The sequence below is a fragment of the Musca autumnalis genome, unplaced genomic scaffold (genome assembly GCF_047663935.1).
Source record: "Musca autumnalis isolate F117 unplaced genomic scaffold, ASM4766393v1 scaffold_1, whole genome shotgun sequence".
Classification (NCBI taxonomy): Eukaryota; Metazoa; Arthropoda; class Insecta; order Diptera; family Muscidae; genus Musca; species Musca autumnalis.
In genome coordinates this window covers 85,298,899-85,316,048 of record NW_027411644.1, presented here as the reverse complement: position 1 = coordinate 85,316,048, position 17,150 = coordinate 85,298,899, and the positions used below count along the sequence as shown (strand labels likewise).

Genomic DNA, 17,150 nt, shown 5'->3' with positions numbered 1-17,150 from the left:
ACAAAGATATGTTTGGGTGGAAACAATTTTATGTTTGGGTGCAAACATTTTATATGTTTGGGTGCACAAAAATACAAACCCAAAAGGCACAAAAAAAAAACAAACACATGCACCAGTGGGCGCCTACTGAGAGCAAGGGAGCGTAAAATTCAATGTAAAACACTTTAAAATGTGTGCTCACTTGCTCTCAGTAAGAACTCACTGGCTGTCTCTATAGCAGCGTCGCCCATAATATTTCCATCAATACTACAGCATATGTGTATGCATTGGTGAAAAAAACAACAACCACATGATATTCATCGTTTGTTTATTTACACGTACACTGTACGTGAGAGAGAGAAGCAAATGCAAAAACAACTCAGTGGGCGCCCTCACTATACTTCTTTGCAAAGACAGCGCGTCTCTGCTCTATAGTATACACACAAATGTTGTGGTTTTTTATTAAAAGACAAAAGAACAACAAACACATAGGTACATACAAAATTCCAAAGAAATACATAACACACTTTAATAAAAGAAAAACTGATTGAAATAATTTGTAAATAGTCACACTTTTAAAAAGGAAAAATATATAGAAACGTAGTTGAACGCTTCTCCTTAGTTGTGAAATAAAACAAATTGTCCTCATAGTTGAAATCATCAGCGGGGAATCGGCATCTAGAATCAAATGATTATGTAATGTAATAAATAAATATGGATATGCCATATTTCAAATATACATAAGTATGTATGTAATTACCAATATTAAATACGATTTCTTCCTTGTCCAATAAAATAATTCCATTCAACTTTCCGATTCAATTATAAAATGTATTGGGCATTTAGTTTACTAAAGAGCACAATTTCTTTAAGAAAACACAAAACACTGATTTATTCACTCACTTTACCGTCTTGACTCTACAAAGGCAACTAAAACACTGAAGAAAGAAAAAACAAAATAATTCATACCATTTCTTCTTATCCTCTTCGCCTGCTGTTAACAACAACAAAACAAGAAACACACGAGTTTGACGCATACACGCCATCAAAGCACCAAAGCCCCCTTCTTCGCTTCTACGTCTTCTATTATACAATACACACAACTCTTTATTATAAAACAGCATTCCGAAGCCGCGAGAGCACTGTTATTACTCTCATTGACAAACATCCTCTCTCCACACATGAAAAAAATGTTCTAACATAAAAAATATGTTTTACCCAAACATATAAAATTGAAATATGTTACAAAATGTTGCAAACATATATTTGTTTGGACCCAAACATATTATGTTTGGATAAATTTGTTTGGATCCAAACATATTTCTAACATAAATTTTTCTGCGTGCATAGGCCCATGTTTTGGTATAGCCCCCATATAACGGTGCCTCCCGATTTTCGTTTTTTTTTTTATTTTATCTACAATTTTAGAGCCAAGTATCTGCAGTTCGACATTTGAGGTTCCCAGTGGTCACAAAACTTCTCCACCAAGAACATAGGTCCACACTTTGACATAGCACCACACGCAGAAAAATATATGTTAGAAATATGTTTGGATCCAAACAAATATATGTTTGGATCCAAACATAATTTGTTTGTGTCCAAACAAATATATGTTTGCAACATTTTGTAACATATCTCAATTTAATATGTTTGGGTACCAACATATTTTTTATGTTAGAACATATATTTTATGGGAGGAGAGGATTTTTATCAAAGAGAGTAACAACAGGACTCTCACAGCTGCGGTGAATGGAAATATTTTATTGGACAAGGAAGAAATCGCATTTAATATTGGTAATTACATCAATACCTGAGCAAGTGAGCATACATTTCAATGTGCTTCACATTGACATTTACGCTCCCTTGCTCTCAGAAAGCGCCCACTGGTGCATGTGTTTGTTTTTTTTGTGGTTTTTGGGTTTGTATTTGTTTGCACGCAAACATATATTTGTTTGCAGGACCCAAACATATGTTATGTTTGGGACTTCTTGCAAACAAATATATGTTTGCTGCAAAATATGTTTGGGACATATGTTAGAGAGGCCATTTTTTTCTGTGTGTACGTATCTTTGCTGCAAAAAGCTGGTTGCACGAGTCTATGTTGGTTCTTCGAACCGATCGTACATTCAATTTGGTTTCTTTTTTTTGGTATAGAGACTGCCAGGTGTCCGTTTTAATACCGAGATGCTTAAGTCTGTTACGGTACTGCTAACAACCACGTTTTTTTTTTGCCGCTGCGAACTCTATCAGCCTCATTCCTTTGTCAGATGTTTTACTGTGGAGGCTGAGTTTCCCGACTGTTGGACCAAGATATCATGGGCAGGACAACGGTCATATGTTTTTCTTTTAAGCGTTCGTTAAGTATATCTTTGGTCTGCTTGTCCTTATCTTTAGTGGGAGCATGAGCGCAAATAAAGCTTTTGCATAATTTAGCTTTTATCCTTAGCAAGTCTTTCATTCACGGGGGTGAAGCTGGAGACCAGATGTTTTATTCTCCGACCATTTTCAAATCCGCAATCAAACTCATGCTTTATGTCAATTACCGAAAGGAAAGGATAGCCTTATATAAATTTGGGTAATTAATATATTTCCACTGTTTGTTTCAGTGTAAAAAACTTTCATCGTTTTCCTCCCTCATGTACATTGTTTTCCTTTTTATGCTGCTGCTTCTGATTTTAATTTTTTACAAAAATAAATAAAATTTGTTGTAATGTTAAAAAAATAAAGAAAAAAAACAATCAAAAAAATAGTAAAATAATTTGATTTAATTTCGGTAATGGTTAATTTATCAATGCCTTTTCTGGCTCCAAGACGTTCTATAAGCTGTCCACTGCGTCTAAGTTGCAGAGAATTGCAATGGTTGAAAATGGGCTATCAATTGGGAGAACCATCAATACCCAAGCCACCAGATCCTTACCAAGGTTATGGATATTGCGAACAAGGAAACTATATGGAATATTTTCAACCATATACAGAATGTGAGAGCCTATCACGGGACAAGGAGCATTTATGGCCTCAACCCAGGGTGTGGTGTAATTGTCGTCCTCCTCTTGAGAAACGTCAATGTGATATTTGTTTAGAAACTCAGAAAGGAAGGAGCAAAAATTATGAGAACAAAGCAAGAGGAGCAGTTAAAGCAAATTCTCAAAATTTGTCTTTGGAAAGCAAGGTGAGGTCTGGAGGAGAATATGAAGAGAGGGATGTATTTCAAGATGTAGATGAGTATGAAAATTGCAATATTGATTACGACAATGATGAAAATGATGATGCTGAAAGTTACTGCAGTGCCTGTGAAGAAGTTGATTGCCAAAAGAAGTCCCAAAAGGAAATTCTTATAATATATCCCAAAGATTCATTTTATGAATCTGTGGAACGGACAAATAAATGTGGTTCAAATATTATTAAAATCCACACCTTTGTTAATTATGAGCCCTCCAGTTGTGAAGGAACCCAAACCAAAGATAGTTCATTGAGGGAAGTCTGTCCCTGCTCTTCAAAGCGTAGACAGGAGTTGGACAAACAAAGTGAGAATCTCATATCTGTTGTTTCTTATGGAGCTTGGGAAAAATGTTGCCAGGATGTAGGAAAACAAAGTTCTACGAACGCAAAAAACAAATGTAATCCAAAAATATCGGATGTGTCTTGTCGGGAACTAAAATATAATGTAGGACCTGGTCTATCTGAGTCAATGCAGTCTCAAACCAACGCTTGTTGGAAACAAAAAAATCACATAGAATCTGACTCTCCTGAGTGTTTGGAGTTTCACAATTCTCCTTACCGGCCAAATAACTGTCCAACCGAAACTATCTGTCCCGACTTCCAGCAACCTTTTTGTGTAGATAGAAGAGATCTTCTACAACAATCTGTGCCCATATCCTGTCACAAAGAAACCCAGACAATTTTGCATATTTTGGAACCCCAATTAAGGAGAAGTTGCTATTATTGCAACGAAAGACAAAATATGGATGAATTTCTAAAACAAAATAATGCTGATAACGTAGCAAACATTGATGAACGATGCCGTTCTCGACATCCAAGTGTCTCTAAATTGCCTAAGAACATTTGCAATACTGAAAGATATCCCGTAGGGGAAAGCCCATTTAAACATTGTGAAAAATTCGAAGATTGTGGTGAAAGGCTCAAAGCATACTGTGGAATTCAAAAGAGTAACAAGTTCCAAGAAGACTGTAGACAACATAACTTAGAAACCGAAATTCCTCATTTTACTAAATATCCCAAGGAAGGATATGGCCTATTTCCATCTTACAGCCAAGAAAGGATTTGCCAATGCAAGAAATCGTCATCGAATTTGAAAGGGAATAAATCAAAATTAACGGAAAATCCCAGGGATAAAATAGCTCTTCTATCAGCCAACAGTCTACAAATACCTTGTCAAGTTAGCAAAACTCCCCAAACGAGAGATTTCCTGAAGCTACATAAGTCTTGGCAAATGTCCACATGCCGCCATCACGATATAAATTTTCAATTCTCCATAAAACCTCAACTAAAAGCTACAAAATCAAGCCATTTTACTCCCACATCATCAAACATACCGCCTGAATGCCATAGCCAATTTGAAGCTTCGGAACACAACCCAATTCCCAAAAAGTTCTCACATGTTTCTCGAAGATCCTTAAAGTATGAAACACTTTGCGCCACTCAAAATGAAGTTAATAATCAACAAATTTCTCTTCCTTCACAACAAGATTTAAAAAGCCTCGCTCACAGCATTGGCAATTCACATGCCGGCATATCTACAAATAATCGTCAAGAGATTTCCCAACCATTGCTCACAAAAATCCAAAGTTTTCTACAAGGTTCCTGGGAAAAAATTATTTGCTGTTGTTCGCAAGTCTTTAACATTCACAATAACTATTTTGTAGATTGTAATTGTGAAAAGATTCGAAGTGAAAGTTCTCCAAAATCCTTAATACTTCAAGGAACCACAACAACTTCCACAAATACGGATGATGACGATGTTGATCCCGTGGACAATTATTCCTCACTAACAATGGAAAATTCCAAATCCTTAAAGGATCATTTTTCAAGTGAAAAATTTCTGACATGTTGCAAATACGATTGTAACTCAACATCCACAGTTCGCCGAAAGTCTACGCCATCTTCCATTGTGGCACCTATTCGCTCTCAAATTCGTGATAGTTGTTGTCAATGTTGCCATAAAAATTCTGGAAATATCAAAACTGGATCATATTCTCAATTTGGACAAACAAAATCTGCTGTGGAATCAAGGGGCAGAAAATCGGAAGTGGATTTTGAACCTGCCACTTTAAATAAGCCAGGAAATCCAAGGGATGCAATGAATTTCAACAAGTCTAACTACAAGGAAATTAAATGGTTATTGGAGCCAAATGAGAAGTCGTATGAAAATGAAAATGGTAAGTTTATTTATTTCCTTAAGCTAGGGTCAAACTAGGCAAATATTTGCTCCAGCGGCAGGGAGTGTGTGTTTACTGAGGGCAAGTGAGCATAAATGTCACGTTAACATATATGGGTGATCTTGGCTTGAGAGCAAGTGAGCATAAATGTCACGCTAACACATATGGGTGATCTTGGCTGCGCTAGAGCAAATATTTGCCTAAGGTGACCCTAGCTTTACTTACTTAGTTGACGAGGCCATTTAGGACCACTATTGATAATGCGCTATCTTTACGTGCATGAAAAAACTCCCCCAAGAACTCCGTTGGTGAAAGTTGACCAAATATTATATACTGGCGCTATGTAACTGTGGTTCTGTCCACACTTTCCTATGGAGGATCTTGTCTGGTGGCAGCCAATTTGAAAATAAGACACTCCTTCAAAAGCTATCAAATGTGTATGGGGCGATCAACAATCTTCAGACTGTTTTGAATGCTATTCTGGATGTCTTATGTTAGCATCCCCTGATTCTGTTCCAAAAGTCTATGACAAATTTTAGGCTACCGGATTCAGAAGCGTGACCATTTGAAGACAATGGACATGCGAAAGTCCTTAACATAACAGGCAGTTAAATTGTGAGCGGTGGTCTCGTTACTGATGTTATGTCCAAACTTTTCGGCGTTAAACCACTACAAATACCGAACATCGGGAGGTACTGTTATATGGTGGCCAGGGACGTACGGAGTGGGGGGGCCCAGTTTTCAGATTTTTTTAGACTATTTTAGCAACATAACTGCAGTTTAAAGCCTGTTCGAGGAGCCTTTGGACATTTTGACCAAACGTACTCCTTGTGGTCTTGTTTACAGCGATATTCTATTTTTCATAGCCAAGACCGTGCTTCCTGACATAATGGTAAAGAAAACTATAGGGCGACCAACTAAAATGGCTGGTTATATGGTGTTATAACTATCGAATGGAAAGGCTCACAAAATAAGATTGACTTCCTAAATGGATATGCCGGTCCATTCCTTTAGGTACCTTCTCCGAAAAGTGCAAACCTTTTGCCCTTTAATTCAAATCAAATTTATTAACGTAAGCATTTATTCGGAACCGTCACAGTCGTTAAGATAAATTCATTCATTCAAACGTTCATATGTCCAAAGAAGTTCATAAAATGCTGAAAACTCTCTAAATCCACATTTGATTTGATGGGGAAAATATTTTGGTTGTGTAGCCGGTATTCGATCTGTCATAGATAAAAGTCTTAATTCGCACACAGTCTGAGGGCATATCTTTGTCGGCAAAGTCGACTGATATTTCTTTACTTGTTTTCCAGAAAATAAAAGTCACAAGTTTGCTTCCAACCGCTTACAAGTCATGACAAATTGAAAACGCTTTTAAGATCAAGTGATTATTCCGTGTGGGCAGAGTCTTTGTTAATATATTTGCTTATTGTTATAATCAACACTATGTAACTTTTGAAGCAAAAAATTTATTTTTTACAATTAAAAAAACGTAAAGCCGTTCCGATATTTTTAAATCCTTTACCACGGAATATTTTGAAATAATTATATTTTCTGTTACGAAAGTGCCAATGTCCACAATTTTACGTGGAAAAGCTTTTTGATCACTGGGAACCATAAATATCTAATTTTAGCTAATTCGGTCAGCAAAAAACTTGAAAATACCCGAAATTGGGCGGTAACGCGCTTAATGTCACCGAATCCAAAAAGTCGTACAACTACGAAATTAATGACTCTTTTTTTGTAACATATCAAAAGTAGAGAATGCTGTCTGAACAAAAACCATGCAGTTTTGTAGATGTAGCATTTTGCAGGATATAGCAAAAAGTTTCTGAAAGTAGGGTCCTGACATTGTTTTCTGAGATATTTGTTACGTTTTTGGCAAAGGTCAAACACGAGTTTCGTAGTCTCAAACAGTACTGCGAGTAGGATTCGGAGTCTATGAACCGTAGTCTGTATCTCCGACTCCTTGCATAAACACTTTCCCATTTTCTTAATGTAAATTTCTGATTTTTTTAGTAGACTTGCACGGTCTCTGTCAATTCTGGTAAAATAGCAATGCCTTGGAGTTTTGATGAAGTAAATGAGCATTATTTTCTTATTCGATACAAGTCCAATCTACATTCGAGAATTCGAATTTTTCATATTTTTGGAGGTACCTAATTCAAAGAAGTCGTTTAGGTTGCACTCATGAATTAAGAAAACCATGCAGAGTCTATTCAGAAAAATATTATAAAAGTATTTTATAGAGAGAAAAATACTGATTTAATAAAATACCATGTCGTATACCAAATACTATTAAACGGTTTATAAGATGGTAATAATGGTGAAATGTTGAAGATTTGTTCAATTAAAAACTTTTTGAAATAAGGGACTGAAGTTAGAGTGTGATAACTGGAATTGAACTTTAAAGAAGAAACCCCGAAATTTTTATAACCTCTATGACATTAATCCCCTTTGAAACTCTATTCGACATATTCGTTATAACGGGATTGCATTGAGTTTCTACAAACCGAAAGAAATCCCAAAATCCATATTATAGTCTTAAAAAATAGCTTAAGAACTTCGAAATTCTTAAAATCTAGCTATAGCGAAAATAATGACAATTCCCTGCGGGAATTAGAACATAAAAACATTCGCCTATTTAGGGCAAATGTTAAAAAGTTTTGAATATATGTACCAAGCCGAGAACATATATGGTTAAAGATTTCAAAATACCGAAAACCGGGCGGAACTTTTTGTATGTTGGAGTTTCAAAATTGTATCTTAAATATTGTGAACTTTGTCTCTATTGAATTTATATACAAAGTATTCATATAAATTCAATTAACTACACCTTAAAGTAGCCTTAAATAACGTTACACAACATTTTATATTTTCATGATTTTTGGTCAAGTTGAAATGAAATCCTGCGTACGTCCCTGATGGGGCTATACCTAAACATGGACCTATGTTGACAGTTTTGGGGGTGTAGTGTTGTGATACCTAAGAACCTTAAATGTAAAATTACAGCTGTAAAATTACAGCTGCCCAAAACACTTTCTTTAACTAAAGTTTTGTGAATCTGATTCACAAAACTTTAGTTAAAGAAAGTGTTTTGGGCAGTAAACATCCATTACTTCCTTTAATTCCCTGAAGATGATTGGAGACTCCAATCGAAATATTGGAAATAAAGAAAACTTGAAAACATAGAACATCAAGTCTTTTTATTAAAAAAGCCTGTAGCCGAACAATACTAAAACAAAAGAAAAAAAAAACTCAGGAATTCGTATATTTAGCGAAGCTCAGGAGCATATATTATCCATAAGAACAACTTCAAAGCGTTGTAGGATCTCAAAATAATTAGTCTCACTGTATTTCCTGGGGTTTCATAAACTACCAGACTGGAAAACTCAACGAAATCTACAAGGGTCCACCTTAACGAGCTATACGCGAAGTCTGACATTAAATGACGTCAATTAAAGTACAAATATGTTCCTATTTTGTCTAAAATATATCATAGATAACCAGTGGCATTCGATAAAGCAATAAAATGTAACATTTGTATTGCTTATTCCATAAATTTTACGGTTAATATTTCATTGGAGTATATGCACACTTTTTCCCTATTAATTTTTAATTTTTATAGAATTTACCGTTATTCGTATTATGGAATATATTTTTGTTGTATGTGATATTGTTTATTAGGGATATGAAATAGAATTATGTACTTGGACTTTGCATTTGGACATGGAAATAGCATCAGAAGGACATTTATTTCACAAAGATACCCACATTTTTGGCGGTTTTTTGAATCAAATATGCCAAAAGGTGTATTTTAAGATAAATTATGTCCAAATATATTTTTATCAGTCCCGGCACAATGATTGTGAGGGGTAAATGATTTTTGTTGGAAATCTAATTGACAATTATCAACCGAGTGGAATAGCAAAATATGAATTCAAATTAATTTTTTCTTAAGTCTAGACTCTAGAGGTTCTAGTCTTAACAGAGAACGTGTTTTGACATCGAAACTGCTCAGAAGATGAGGATTTGTGAACATAAATAAGATTAAATTTGAAATTCTGCTCTATTTACCGGAGAGCAACGTATTTAATTTCAAATATTCTGCCTAGATCGTGCATATTTACAGCGTTTTTAGTATGTTTATGTTTATTCGTTACAAAATAAACAGATAACTGCAGCAATATCTAATCATTAGCTACATTTATCACCGAAACTGTAATTTTAAATTTCGTTACAACTTTTGACACCAATAGGTCTGTCTGGTTACCCTAAAATTTGTAACAATTCCCAGCAAAAATTTGGTAAGCACATGTCATTACTTTCTGCATTACCAGGTAATGAGTACTCATTACGCTCCGCGTTATCAGACAGTACATATATAACAGTTGACACATAACTAGTTACATTCTTAATTACTACTTACTTACTAAGCAGTAAGTACGGTGGCACAGGGCTAGTGGTTCTGACTACAAATCCTAGGTTTGTGTGTTCAAAGCTCACCGTCGGCATGGGAGTTTTTTGTTGACAAAATTACGAATATTGATGTACATGGCTGTTTTTGAACAACCTTTACTATTTATATGGGCGGCCTAGTATGTAGTGTGTTTGGCTACAAATCAGAAGTTTGTGTGTTCGACACCAGCAGGGAAAAAAACAAAAAAAAAATTGTGGAGTGTTGAATTTTAATATATTTTCACCTCAATTGTTCTAAAAATAGAACATATGCTTTTTAGCTTTTTTCGACTGTCGATATGTGGTTAAGTATGTACTTAAAAAACATATTTAAGGAAGTACTTCCTTCCTATGACATCCCCATGTAAAAATAATGACTTTTACTGTCAATTAGTAAGTAGTTACAACTGCCAAATTTTACTGAATAAAAAAGACTTGGTAATGACTTTTTTTTGCTGGGTTTGTACCAATTGTCGCTGGAAGTCGTCTGTTAACACAAAAAGTCAGCATTCGAGAGAGACATTTTGACAATTCTTTTACTGAGAGTTTGCAAATTCTTTCTGAGCAAATTACTTCTAGCAAGAACTTGTAACTCTTTTTCAGCTTTTAATTTTTCGTTAATTTATGTTTGTGAAAATTAAAAACAATTTTATTGTGAAAATAACAAGCCTAATTATATTGTTTTTTTGAAGAACAAAGCTGCAAATTGGAAGGGAAATCCTTTTTTGGGTCATTTCTTTTTTATTTTTAATAAAATACAAAATTTTTGCTTCCTTTGGTTCCTTCATTGGCGGACAAGTTGTTCTGTTTTGGCAAGTCAGCTGATTGCTTGCTGGTTTTTGCTGGGAAGGTGTATGGTTTACTTTTTACAATTTTCTTGCAAAAGAGAATAAAAAGTCCATACTCACTGAGAAAGTACTTGCTGGACAATTCTTGCTAGAAAAGTAACCAGACAGACTTAATATTTCCTCTTTTAATTTAAAATCTATAGGCCTCCTCTCATCTATCAGTCCGCCCGACAGCATTTGTGATAGTATCTGTAAATTCCCAGCTAGCATCCCAGCTAGCATTTGGAAGATTGCTTTTTCAAAAATCACATTGCGGAGTCTTTTTAGAGTCCTTCTGGTGATCAAAAACTGAATTTAAGGTATGTTAATTTATGGAGACTTTTCTTTTTAAACAATAAGATGACAATGGATACAATATGATAAATAATCCTTAAGACTATAATGTATTATCTTAATAACATTGTTTGTTGAACAGCATCATGCGTTACCTTAGAAGGTTAAGATATAGTGGAAATAACAAGGAATAGTGTACGCCCTTGCTCCCGGGACTTTTACATAAAGAGAAAATCATAAAACTAGGAGTTGGAACTTAAAAATAGACTTAAATCTAAGAATAAAAAAAAAATAAATAAATAAATAAAAAAAAAAGAACAAGCAAACAAAAACATATAAAAAAATAGGAAAGTCTGTATCTACCCATACATAAAAGTTGGTAATGACTGCAAGATCTTCATTTGCGTACCCCAAAGGAGAAAGATATTGGGTGTTCGATAATCCAAAGTTTAATTGACTGTTTATCACTTCGACCATATGTACATTTTCATGTCTCTCCAATCTTGAGTTGAACTTATCCAAAATGTCAAAAACATATGTGGAAAGCCGCTTCAAATTGGAGTTGGAATAAACAAAATTATTAGAATATCTTTTATTGGTCGTTATAAAGTTCTTCCCAATACAAAGCCTTAAGATTTTTCTTTCAAGTATTTCAAGTTCCTTCATTACCGTCGGAGATATATTGAACCAGATCGGGAACGCGTAAAGAATAACGGGTCTTATGCATGTTTTGTACAACATAATTTTCGTATCAACTGGTAAATATTTGTTACTAAGAATTTTTAGAAAATTAACAAAGATTCCTTGAGCCTTATTATGAGCCTTTCTTGCGTGAGCATTAAATTTAAAAAGTTTATTAAACTCGACACCTAAATATGTGACTTTGTCTTTAAATGGAATTTCAGTGTCGTTTAAAACTAGTGTTAAAGTTTTACTTTCTGGTACGACAAAACGTTTGCACTTTCCAGAAGCATTTCTTATGCAAATGGCTTCACATTTTGACGTGTTTATTTTGATACCCCAATTATCAAAATACTGATTTACTTCATTGAGATACTGCGAGACATGGGCTAGAGCACTAACCGGTGATTCATGGTGCGAGTATAGCAAAGAATCGTCAGCATATAAAATACTGGAGGCGTTTTCATGATCGTGGGGGAAATCGTACATAAAAATGTTGTACAGATGGGGCGCTAAAACTGACCCTTGGGGGACACCACAGTTTACATCAGATAGTTCTGACAACTTATTTTTAAATTGCACACAGAACTATCTGTTTGTGAATAAACTTTTAACCAGCCTTATGATATTAGCACTAAACCCAATGTTTATCATTTTTGCTAATATCCCTTGATGCGAAGCATGATCAAAAGCTTTTTCTACGTCAATAAATACAGCGACAGTACATTTTTATCTCTTAAATTTAAGACTATATCGTTGTGGAATTTTGTCAAAGCATCAACTGTTGAATGACCCTTCTTAAAACCGAACTGTGAATTTGGAATATAAGGAAATGATACTCCGAAATCCATTCTTTTACGTATAACTATCTCAAAAAGTTTACCTAAATTTGAAAGTAAGGATATAGGTCTCAGATTAGAAATGTCTTCAGTATTGGCCTTTTTTTAATAGCAATGATCTTGGAAATTTTCCAAGAATCCGGAAAATATCCATTCGAAATACAATTATTAAATATAATAGTTAAAAATTCAAACGCTTTGACTGGAAGCTTACGTATAATAAAATTAGATAGTCCGTCGAGACCGACCGACTTTTTATTCTTAATTTCACTAGATATGCCCAAAACTTCATCCATAGTTGTAAGACTTTCACGCCCTTCTAGGTTTCTGGAATCTACGTCAATTGAAAATGAAACATTATGTTGCGGAAGGTTGGCAATGTAGCCTATGTGCGTTAGGCCCCGGCTTTATTTCTCGGAATTTTCCTCGGAAAATCGCGGTCTGTTCTATTTCAACCTGTTTCTTAATCATGATACCTAACAATTGAATTTGCTTCGATAACATGTGATATTCCGGATTATGTCTATCACTTGAACGTTGATAAATTCTTTTCAGTTCCCTTTGCCAACCATACTTTATTCTGTATAGATTCTTTATTCTATCAGAAATTAAAAACTTTCGTCTTCCTATTTCAATTTTCTTTGAGTGAGATTCCGAAACAGAGCTTATAACTGAGGTAAACTTAGCAATATGTTGATCAATTTCCTCATTTGTTAAGTTATTAACAGAACTTGGATAATCACTTAAAACACCTTGTGTTACCTCATGTTTAAAATCGTTCCAGTTCGTGTTTTTGAAACTCACAAAACTAGGTGGAGGTTGAAGAACTATTTCTACACTAGGAAGCGTGATATTGAGTTTGAGTGGGAAGTGGTCTGAAAAAGTGGGCAAGGATAAGATGGAAAAAGTTGGGTTAGGTACGTCTGATGCATTTGAATTGATGATAAAATGGTCCAGGAATGATGAACCATTTGCAAAAGTGGGACTGGATGAAGTAATTCGAGTAAAAAGATACGGGTGTCGTTGAAGAAAATCATGAAATTGAATGCCATTTGAATTATTCATAGAATCCCCCCATGAAATATGTCTGGCATTGAAATCACCGCCAACGAAGGTGAAATCAAAACTCCCTGAATAATTTCCTAAACATGATAAAGACCTTACTATTTGTGAATGGATTGAATTCCCAGGAATATAGATAGACCCTGATTAAGTCGCTTGTATGACCAGAAAGGGACTCGAAAGTGAGTCTCTGTAATGATTAAAAATAGTTCAATTTAAAATACAACAACAAATGCGTAGCAATCACAAATAAATCATTGAGTCGTTTAAAATGTAACTATTTTTCGTTATTTATTGTCACATTTTGATCTTCATGAAGATTGAAAAATGCTTAAGCAAAAAATGGTCGTGTAGGTGTTTGAAAAGTAATTATAATGATGTATCTTCTGTAGTGCGATTCTCTAAATCATTTTTTGAGTTACCGAGAAATGTCGGTAAAATTAAAATGGTTATAGTTTCGGTAATAAACGATTTTTTACGTTAAGTTAGCGACGAATAAAAAGTATTCGTAAAGTTCTACCCATAGCAAGAGTGGTGTCAACTTTTATTCGAACTTTTCATTGATAACTTTCCGTTTTAATTTTACCGATTTTTGTCGGTAACTCACAAAATGACTTAGAGAATAGCACTGCTGATCATATTTTAAACAGATAGGTGATTAAAAACTGATTTTGTTTTATTTTTGTTTGGCTGTAAACAATTCTCATATACACTTTCTATAAAACGTTGATATAAATGTAATAAAGGTTTTGCCAAGTGAAATGAAGAAGCAGTATACTAACCACCGCGCAACAAAAAGGATAATTAAAAGACATAACAAAGCAGAAAAGACAATAAACCAAAGGAAAGAAAAAAAAATAAAAATAAAATTCTTTTAATTTATTTCGTCTAATAAAAAGACTCATAAATGACTCCCTAAAGACTCATAAACGATTATAAACATGACCCAAAAAAGACTCGAAAAAGAGTCCCAAATTAATCAACAAGTCACCAATAAATAAATTAAAATACGACTCGAAAAAGACTTTATATACCATCAGAAAATAGAAAATGGGCCTCGAAACTAATGCAGAGGAAGACTCATTTGTGGTTTGTTTAGAAGAGTCTCCTGAGGTTACGTTTTCCTTCCGACAATGGAGTCATTTATGATCAGAAAATGAGCTCATATTCCAGCTTTTTAATCGTGCAGTCGGATCAAAGAAAGTCTCGAATTTGATTAAAATTTTCGAAAAATGCTGGCTGGGTTTTGGAAAATTGTAGAATGTATGTGTGAGTTTTTCAAGACTGATGAAAGTCAAAATAGTTTTGATTTCAAAATGAACCCCCATCTGTCTGGTTGAATTGTGTTTATTTTCAAATTGGTACGATTAAGTACCAAAGTAACACTATTATGACGTGTAAAAATACTTATGCCGTTTTGCTTTTGCCTCCATATTTAAACATTCGCCCACCTAATCAGAAATTTATCTGTAATTTCTTTGATCCATTAATATTTATTTAGCTGAGAAGTCAAAGAAAAGCACTAAGCTGTTAATATCCCTTTTTATGAATGCTGATAATAATTATATGAGTTTTAACATAAATGTAGATTTTGTTTAAATAATTATGCCAGGCACTGTAAGCAAACGGATATACGATACGGATGGGAAAAATCAATCCATTTCATATCAATATTAGCTTATCGCTAACAACAGTCTTGTAAGTCTTATAGGTCTAGATACATACGCGGCTGGCTTTCTGCTCTGCTTGAATTTCGAACTGGGTTGCCCTTTTCTTTTTTTATTCTTTTATGAGATGCCTATGTATTTCAGGAGGCTCACCATATATCATTTGTAGTTGCCCCCTGCTGAAAAAAGTCTCTTACCTTCTTATCAGTCATCGATTTCATAAAAAACTCCTTCTCATAAACATGGACATGGGGGGTGAGTGCAGCCCGATTTTATATTTATATCAATGATATGGGGACTTAAAATTGATATTTAGTCTTCGTTGGTGGTATAAAACTTCCCACTTGAAATTTGTCGGTAATGGTTAATAGGATGGTACCTACCGATTTTCGGGAGGTTGTGGCCTCAACCGATCAATCTTCCCCTTGATCCTAGGGTTAGTAAAGGTCTGGGTAAATAAAATAATAAAGAAGGTCGAGCCAATTTCGAACTAGGTTGCCCTTTTCTTCTTTATTCTTTTAATTTTGTTATGTCACAAATGAAGCAGGGAAGCAAGGCAAGCAGACGAGGCTGCTTATGTACCCAGGCCTTTACATCAGTAAACCTATCAGCAGATTTGAATAGCATTCACACAAATGCAGTCGCAGATACCAGACGTATGCTCTCCTCGGAGCTGAAGGGCTTCAACCGTTTAAATTTTTCGAGGGCAAGGATTGATGATTGTGCATAGGTTGTCCTAACCCCTAGGCACGGTCAACGATAACAGCTGTCTGATGTATATAGTTATATGTCTATGCCCATTGGAAGATGTTTTGACTGTAGTATTTTAGAATTTATTGTTCAAAGTATGCGGATTTTTAATTGAAGTAAGTTGCCAATTTATGTTAAACTCGGTTCAGATTTGGATATAGCTTCCATATATGTATATTTACGGCCGATTTGAGGTATTTGGTGAACCAGACAGTTGTTCCAAACTTATTGTACGTTTACATATAACCGGATTTATACCGACTGGATTTAAATGTTAATTCTAGATTAACCTCGCAAAAAGCTATAACACAAAATGGCTATCATTTTAAATTCGAAAATTCAAGTGCAGTTTGGATTCTTTGAGGATCCTTTGGAAATGTTTACCAAAGCAACTTCTTGCAGTACTGTTTACAGCGATATGTTGTTTTTTTGTGGACAAGTCCATGCTTCCTGAAAAGCTCTAAATTATACGGTCACCAAGTGAAATGGCTGGTGTGCGCGATATCTATTGAAATTTGCTAGAAATGGAAGTGACAATTTAAATCCTTAGTATTATTACTAAATCTAATACAGTGTAAACGTGACATTAATCCAAACTATTTTCTTTATTTTTTGTAACTCTTCATTTTCAAATTTGACAACTAATCAACTCTCTTTCCTTTCATTTTCCAAAATTTCAATAGACCTTTACAAAAATTATCTTTGCGAAAACAACTCAAAATTCCCCAACCCAACGGACTCTGGGTTTGCCAGCAAATGTATTCAAATAATGGTGAGCATCGGTCATTCTGCAGTTCTCCTGAATGTTATAACTTCACTGGTGGCAATGGTATGGTGACAGACATTTGTTCGAACAACCATTGTACGGCGACATGTGCTGCCTGTAATGAAGGCATTCGCGAATCTCCGTCGTTTATTAAATTTTCCAATATGCCATTGCCCATGGCTTTGGGGCCTTCACCAAAATCGTCTAGCACTAAATTGCAAAAGAAATCTTCAAAACCTTTAAAAAAGAATGAAAAGATCCCGTTGAAATGTGAAGTTGACGATAAGAATGTGGCATGTAAGACAGTCTCTTCTAACAAGGATGTAAGCAGGTCGAAGGTGGCATGTGATGGGTCCATGAAGGTAGTTGACAAGACATCGAATAGAAAAGTAAAGGGAAATAGTGGAAAAAGTGCCACGAAATGTGAT

General features: G+C 34.7%; 1 protein-coding gene across 1 annotated transcript; it reads left to right on the top strand.

Moving 5' to 3' along the window:
• Window positions 1-2,653: 2,653 nt before the first annotated feature.
• Window positions 2,654-16,794, top strand: LOC141390656 (uncharacterized). The gene is made up of 2 exons (XM_073963602.1): window positions 2,654-5,375; window positions 16,640-16,794. Exons 1-2 carry the CDS (start codon window positions 2,756-2,758, stop codon window positions 16,792-16,794), a joined length of 2,775 nt encoding a protein of 924 aa, XP_073819703.1. The 5' UTR covers window positions 2,654-2,755.
• The last annotated feature ends 356 nt before the right edge of the window (window positions 16,795-17,150 follow it).

Bases quoted from the DNA above. Each gene is read 5' to 3' on its own strand.
- LOC141390656 (XM_073963602.1), top strand. From the start codon at position 2,756: ATGGTTAATTTATCAATGCCTTTTCTGGCTCCAAGACGTTCTATAAGC. The intron at 5,376-16,639 runs GTAAGTTTATTT...AAATTTCAATAG, and splicing joins GTCGTATGAAAATGAAAATG to ACCTTTACAAAAATTATCTT.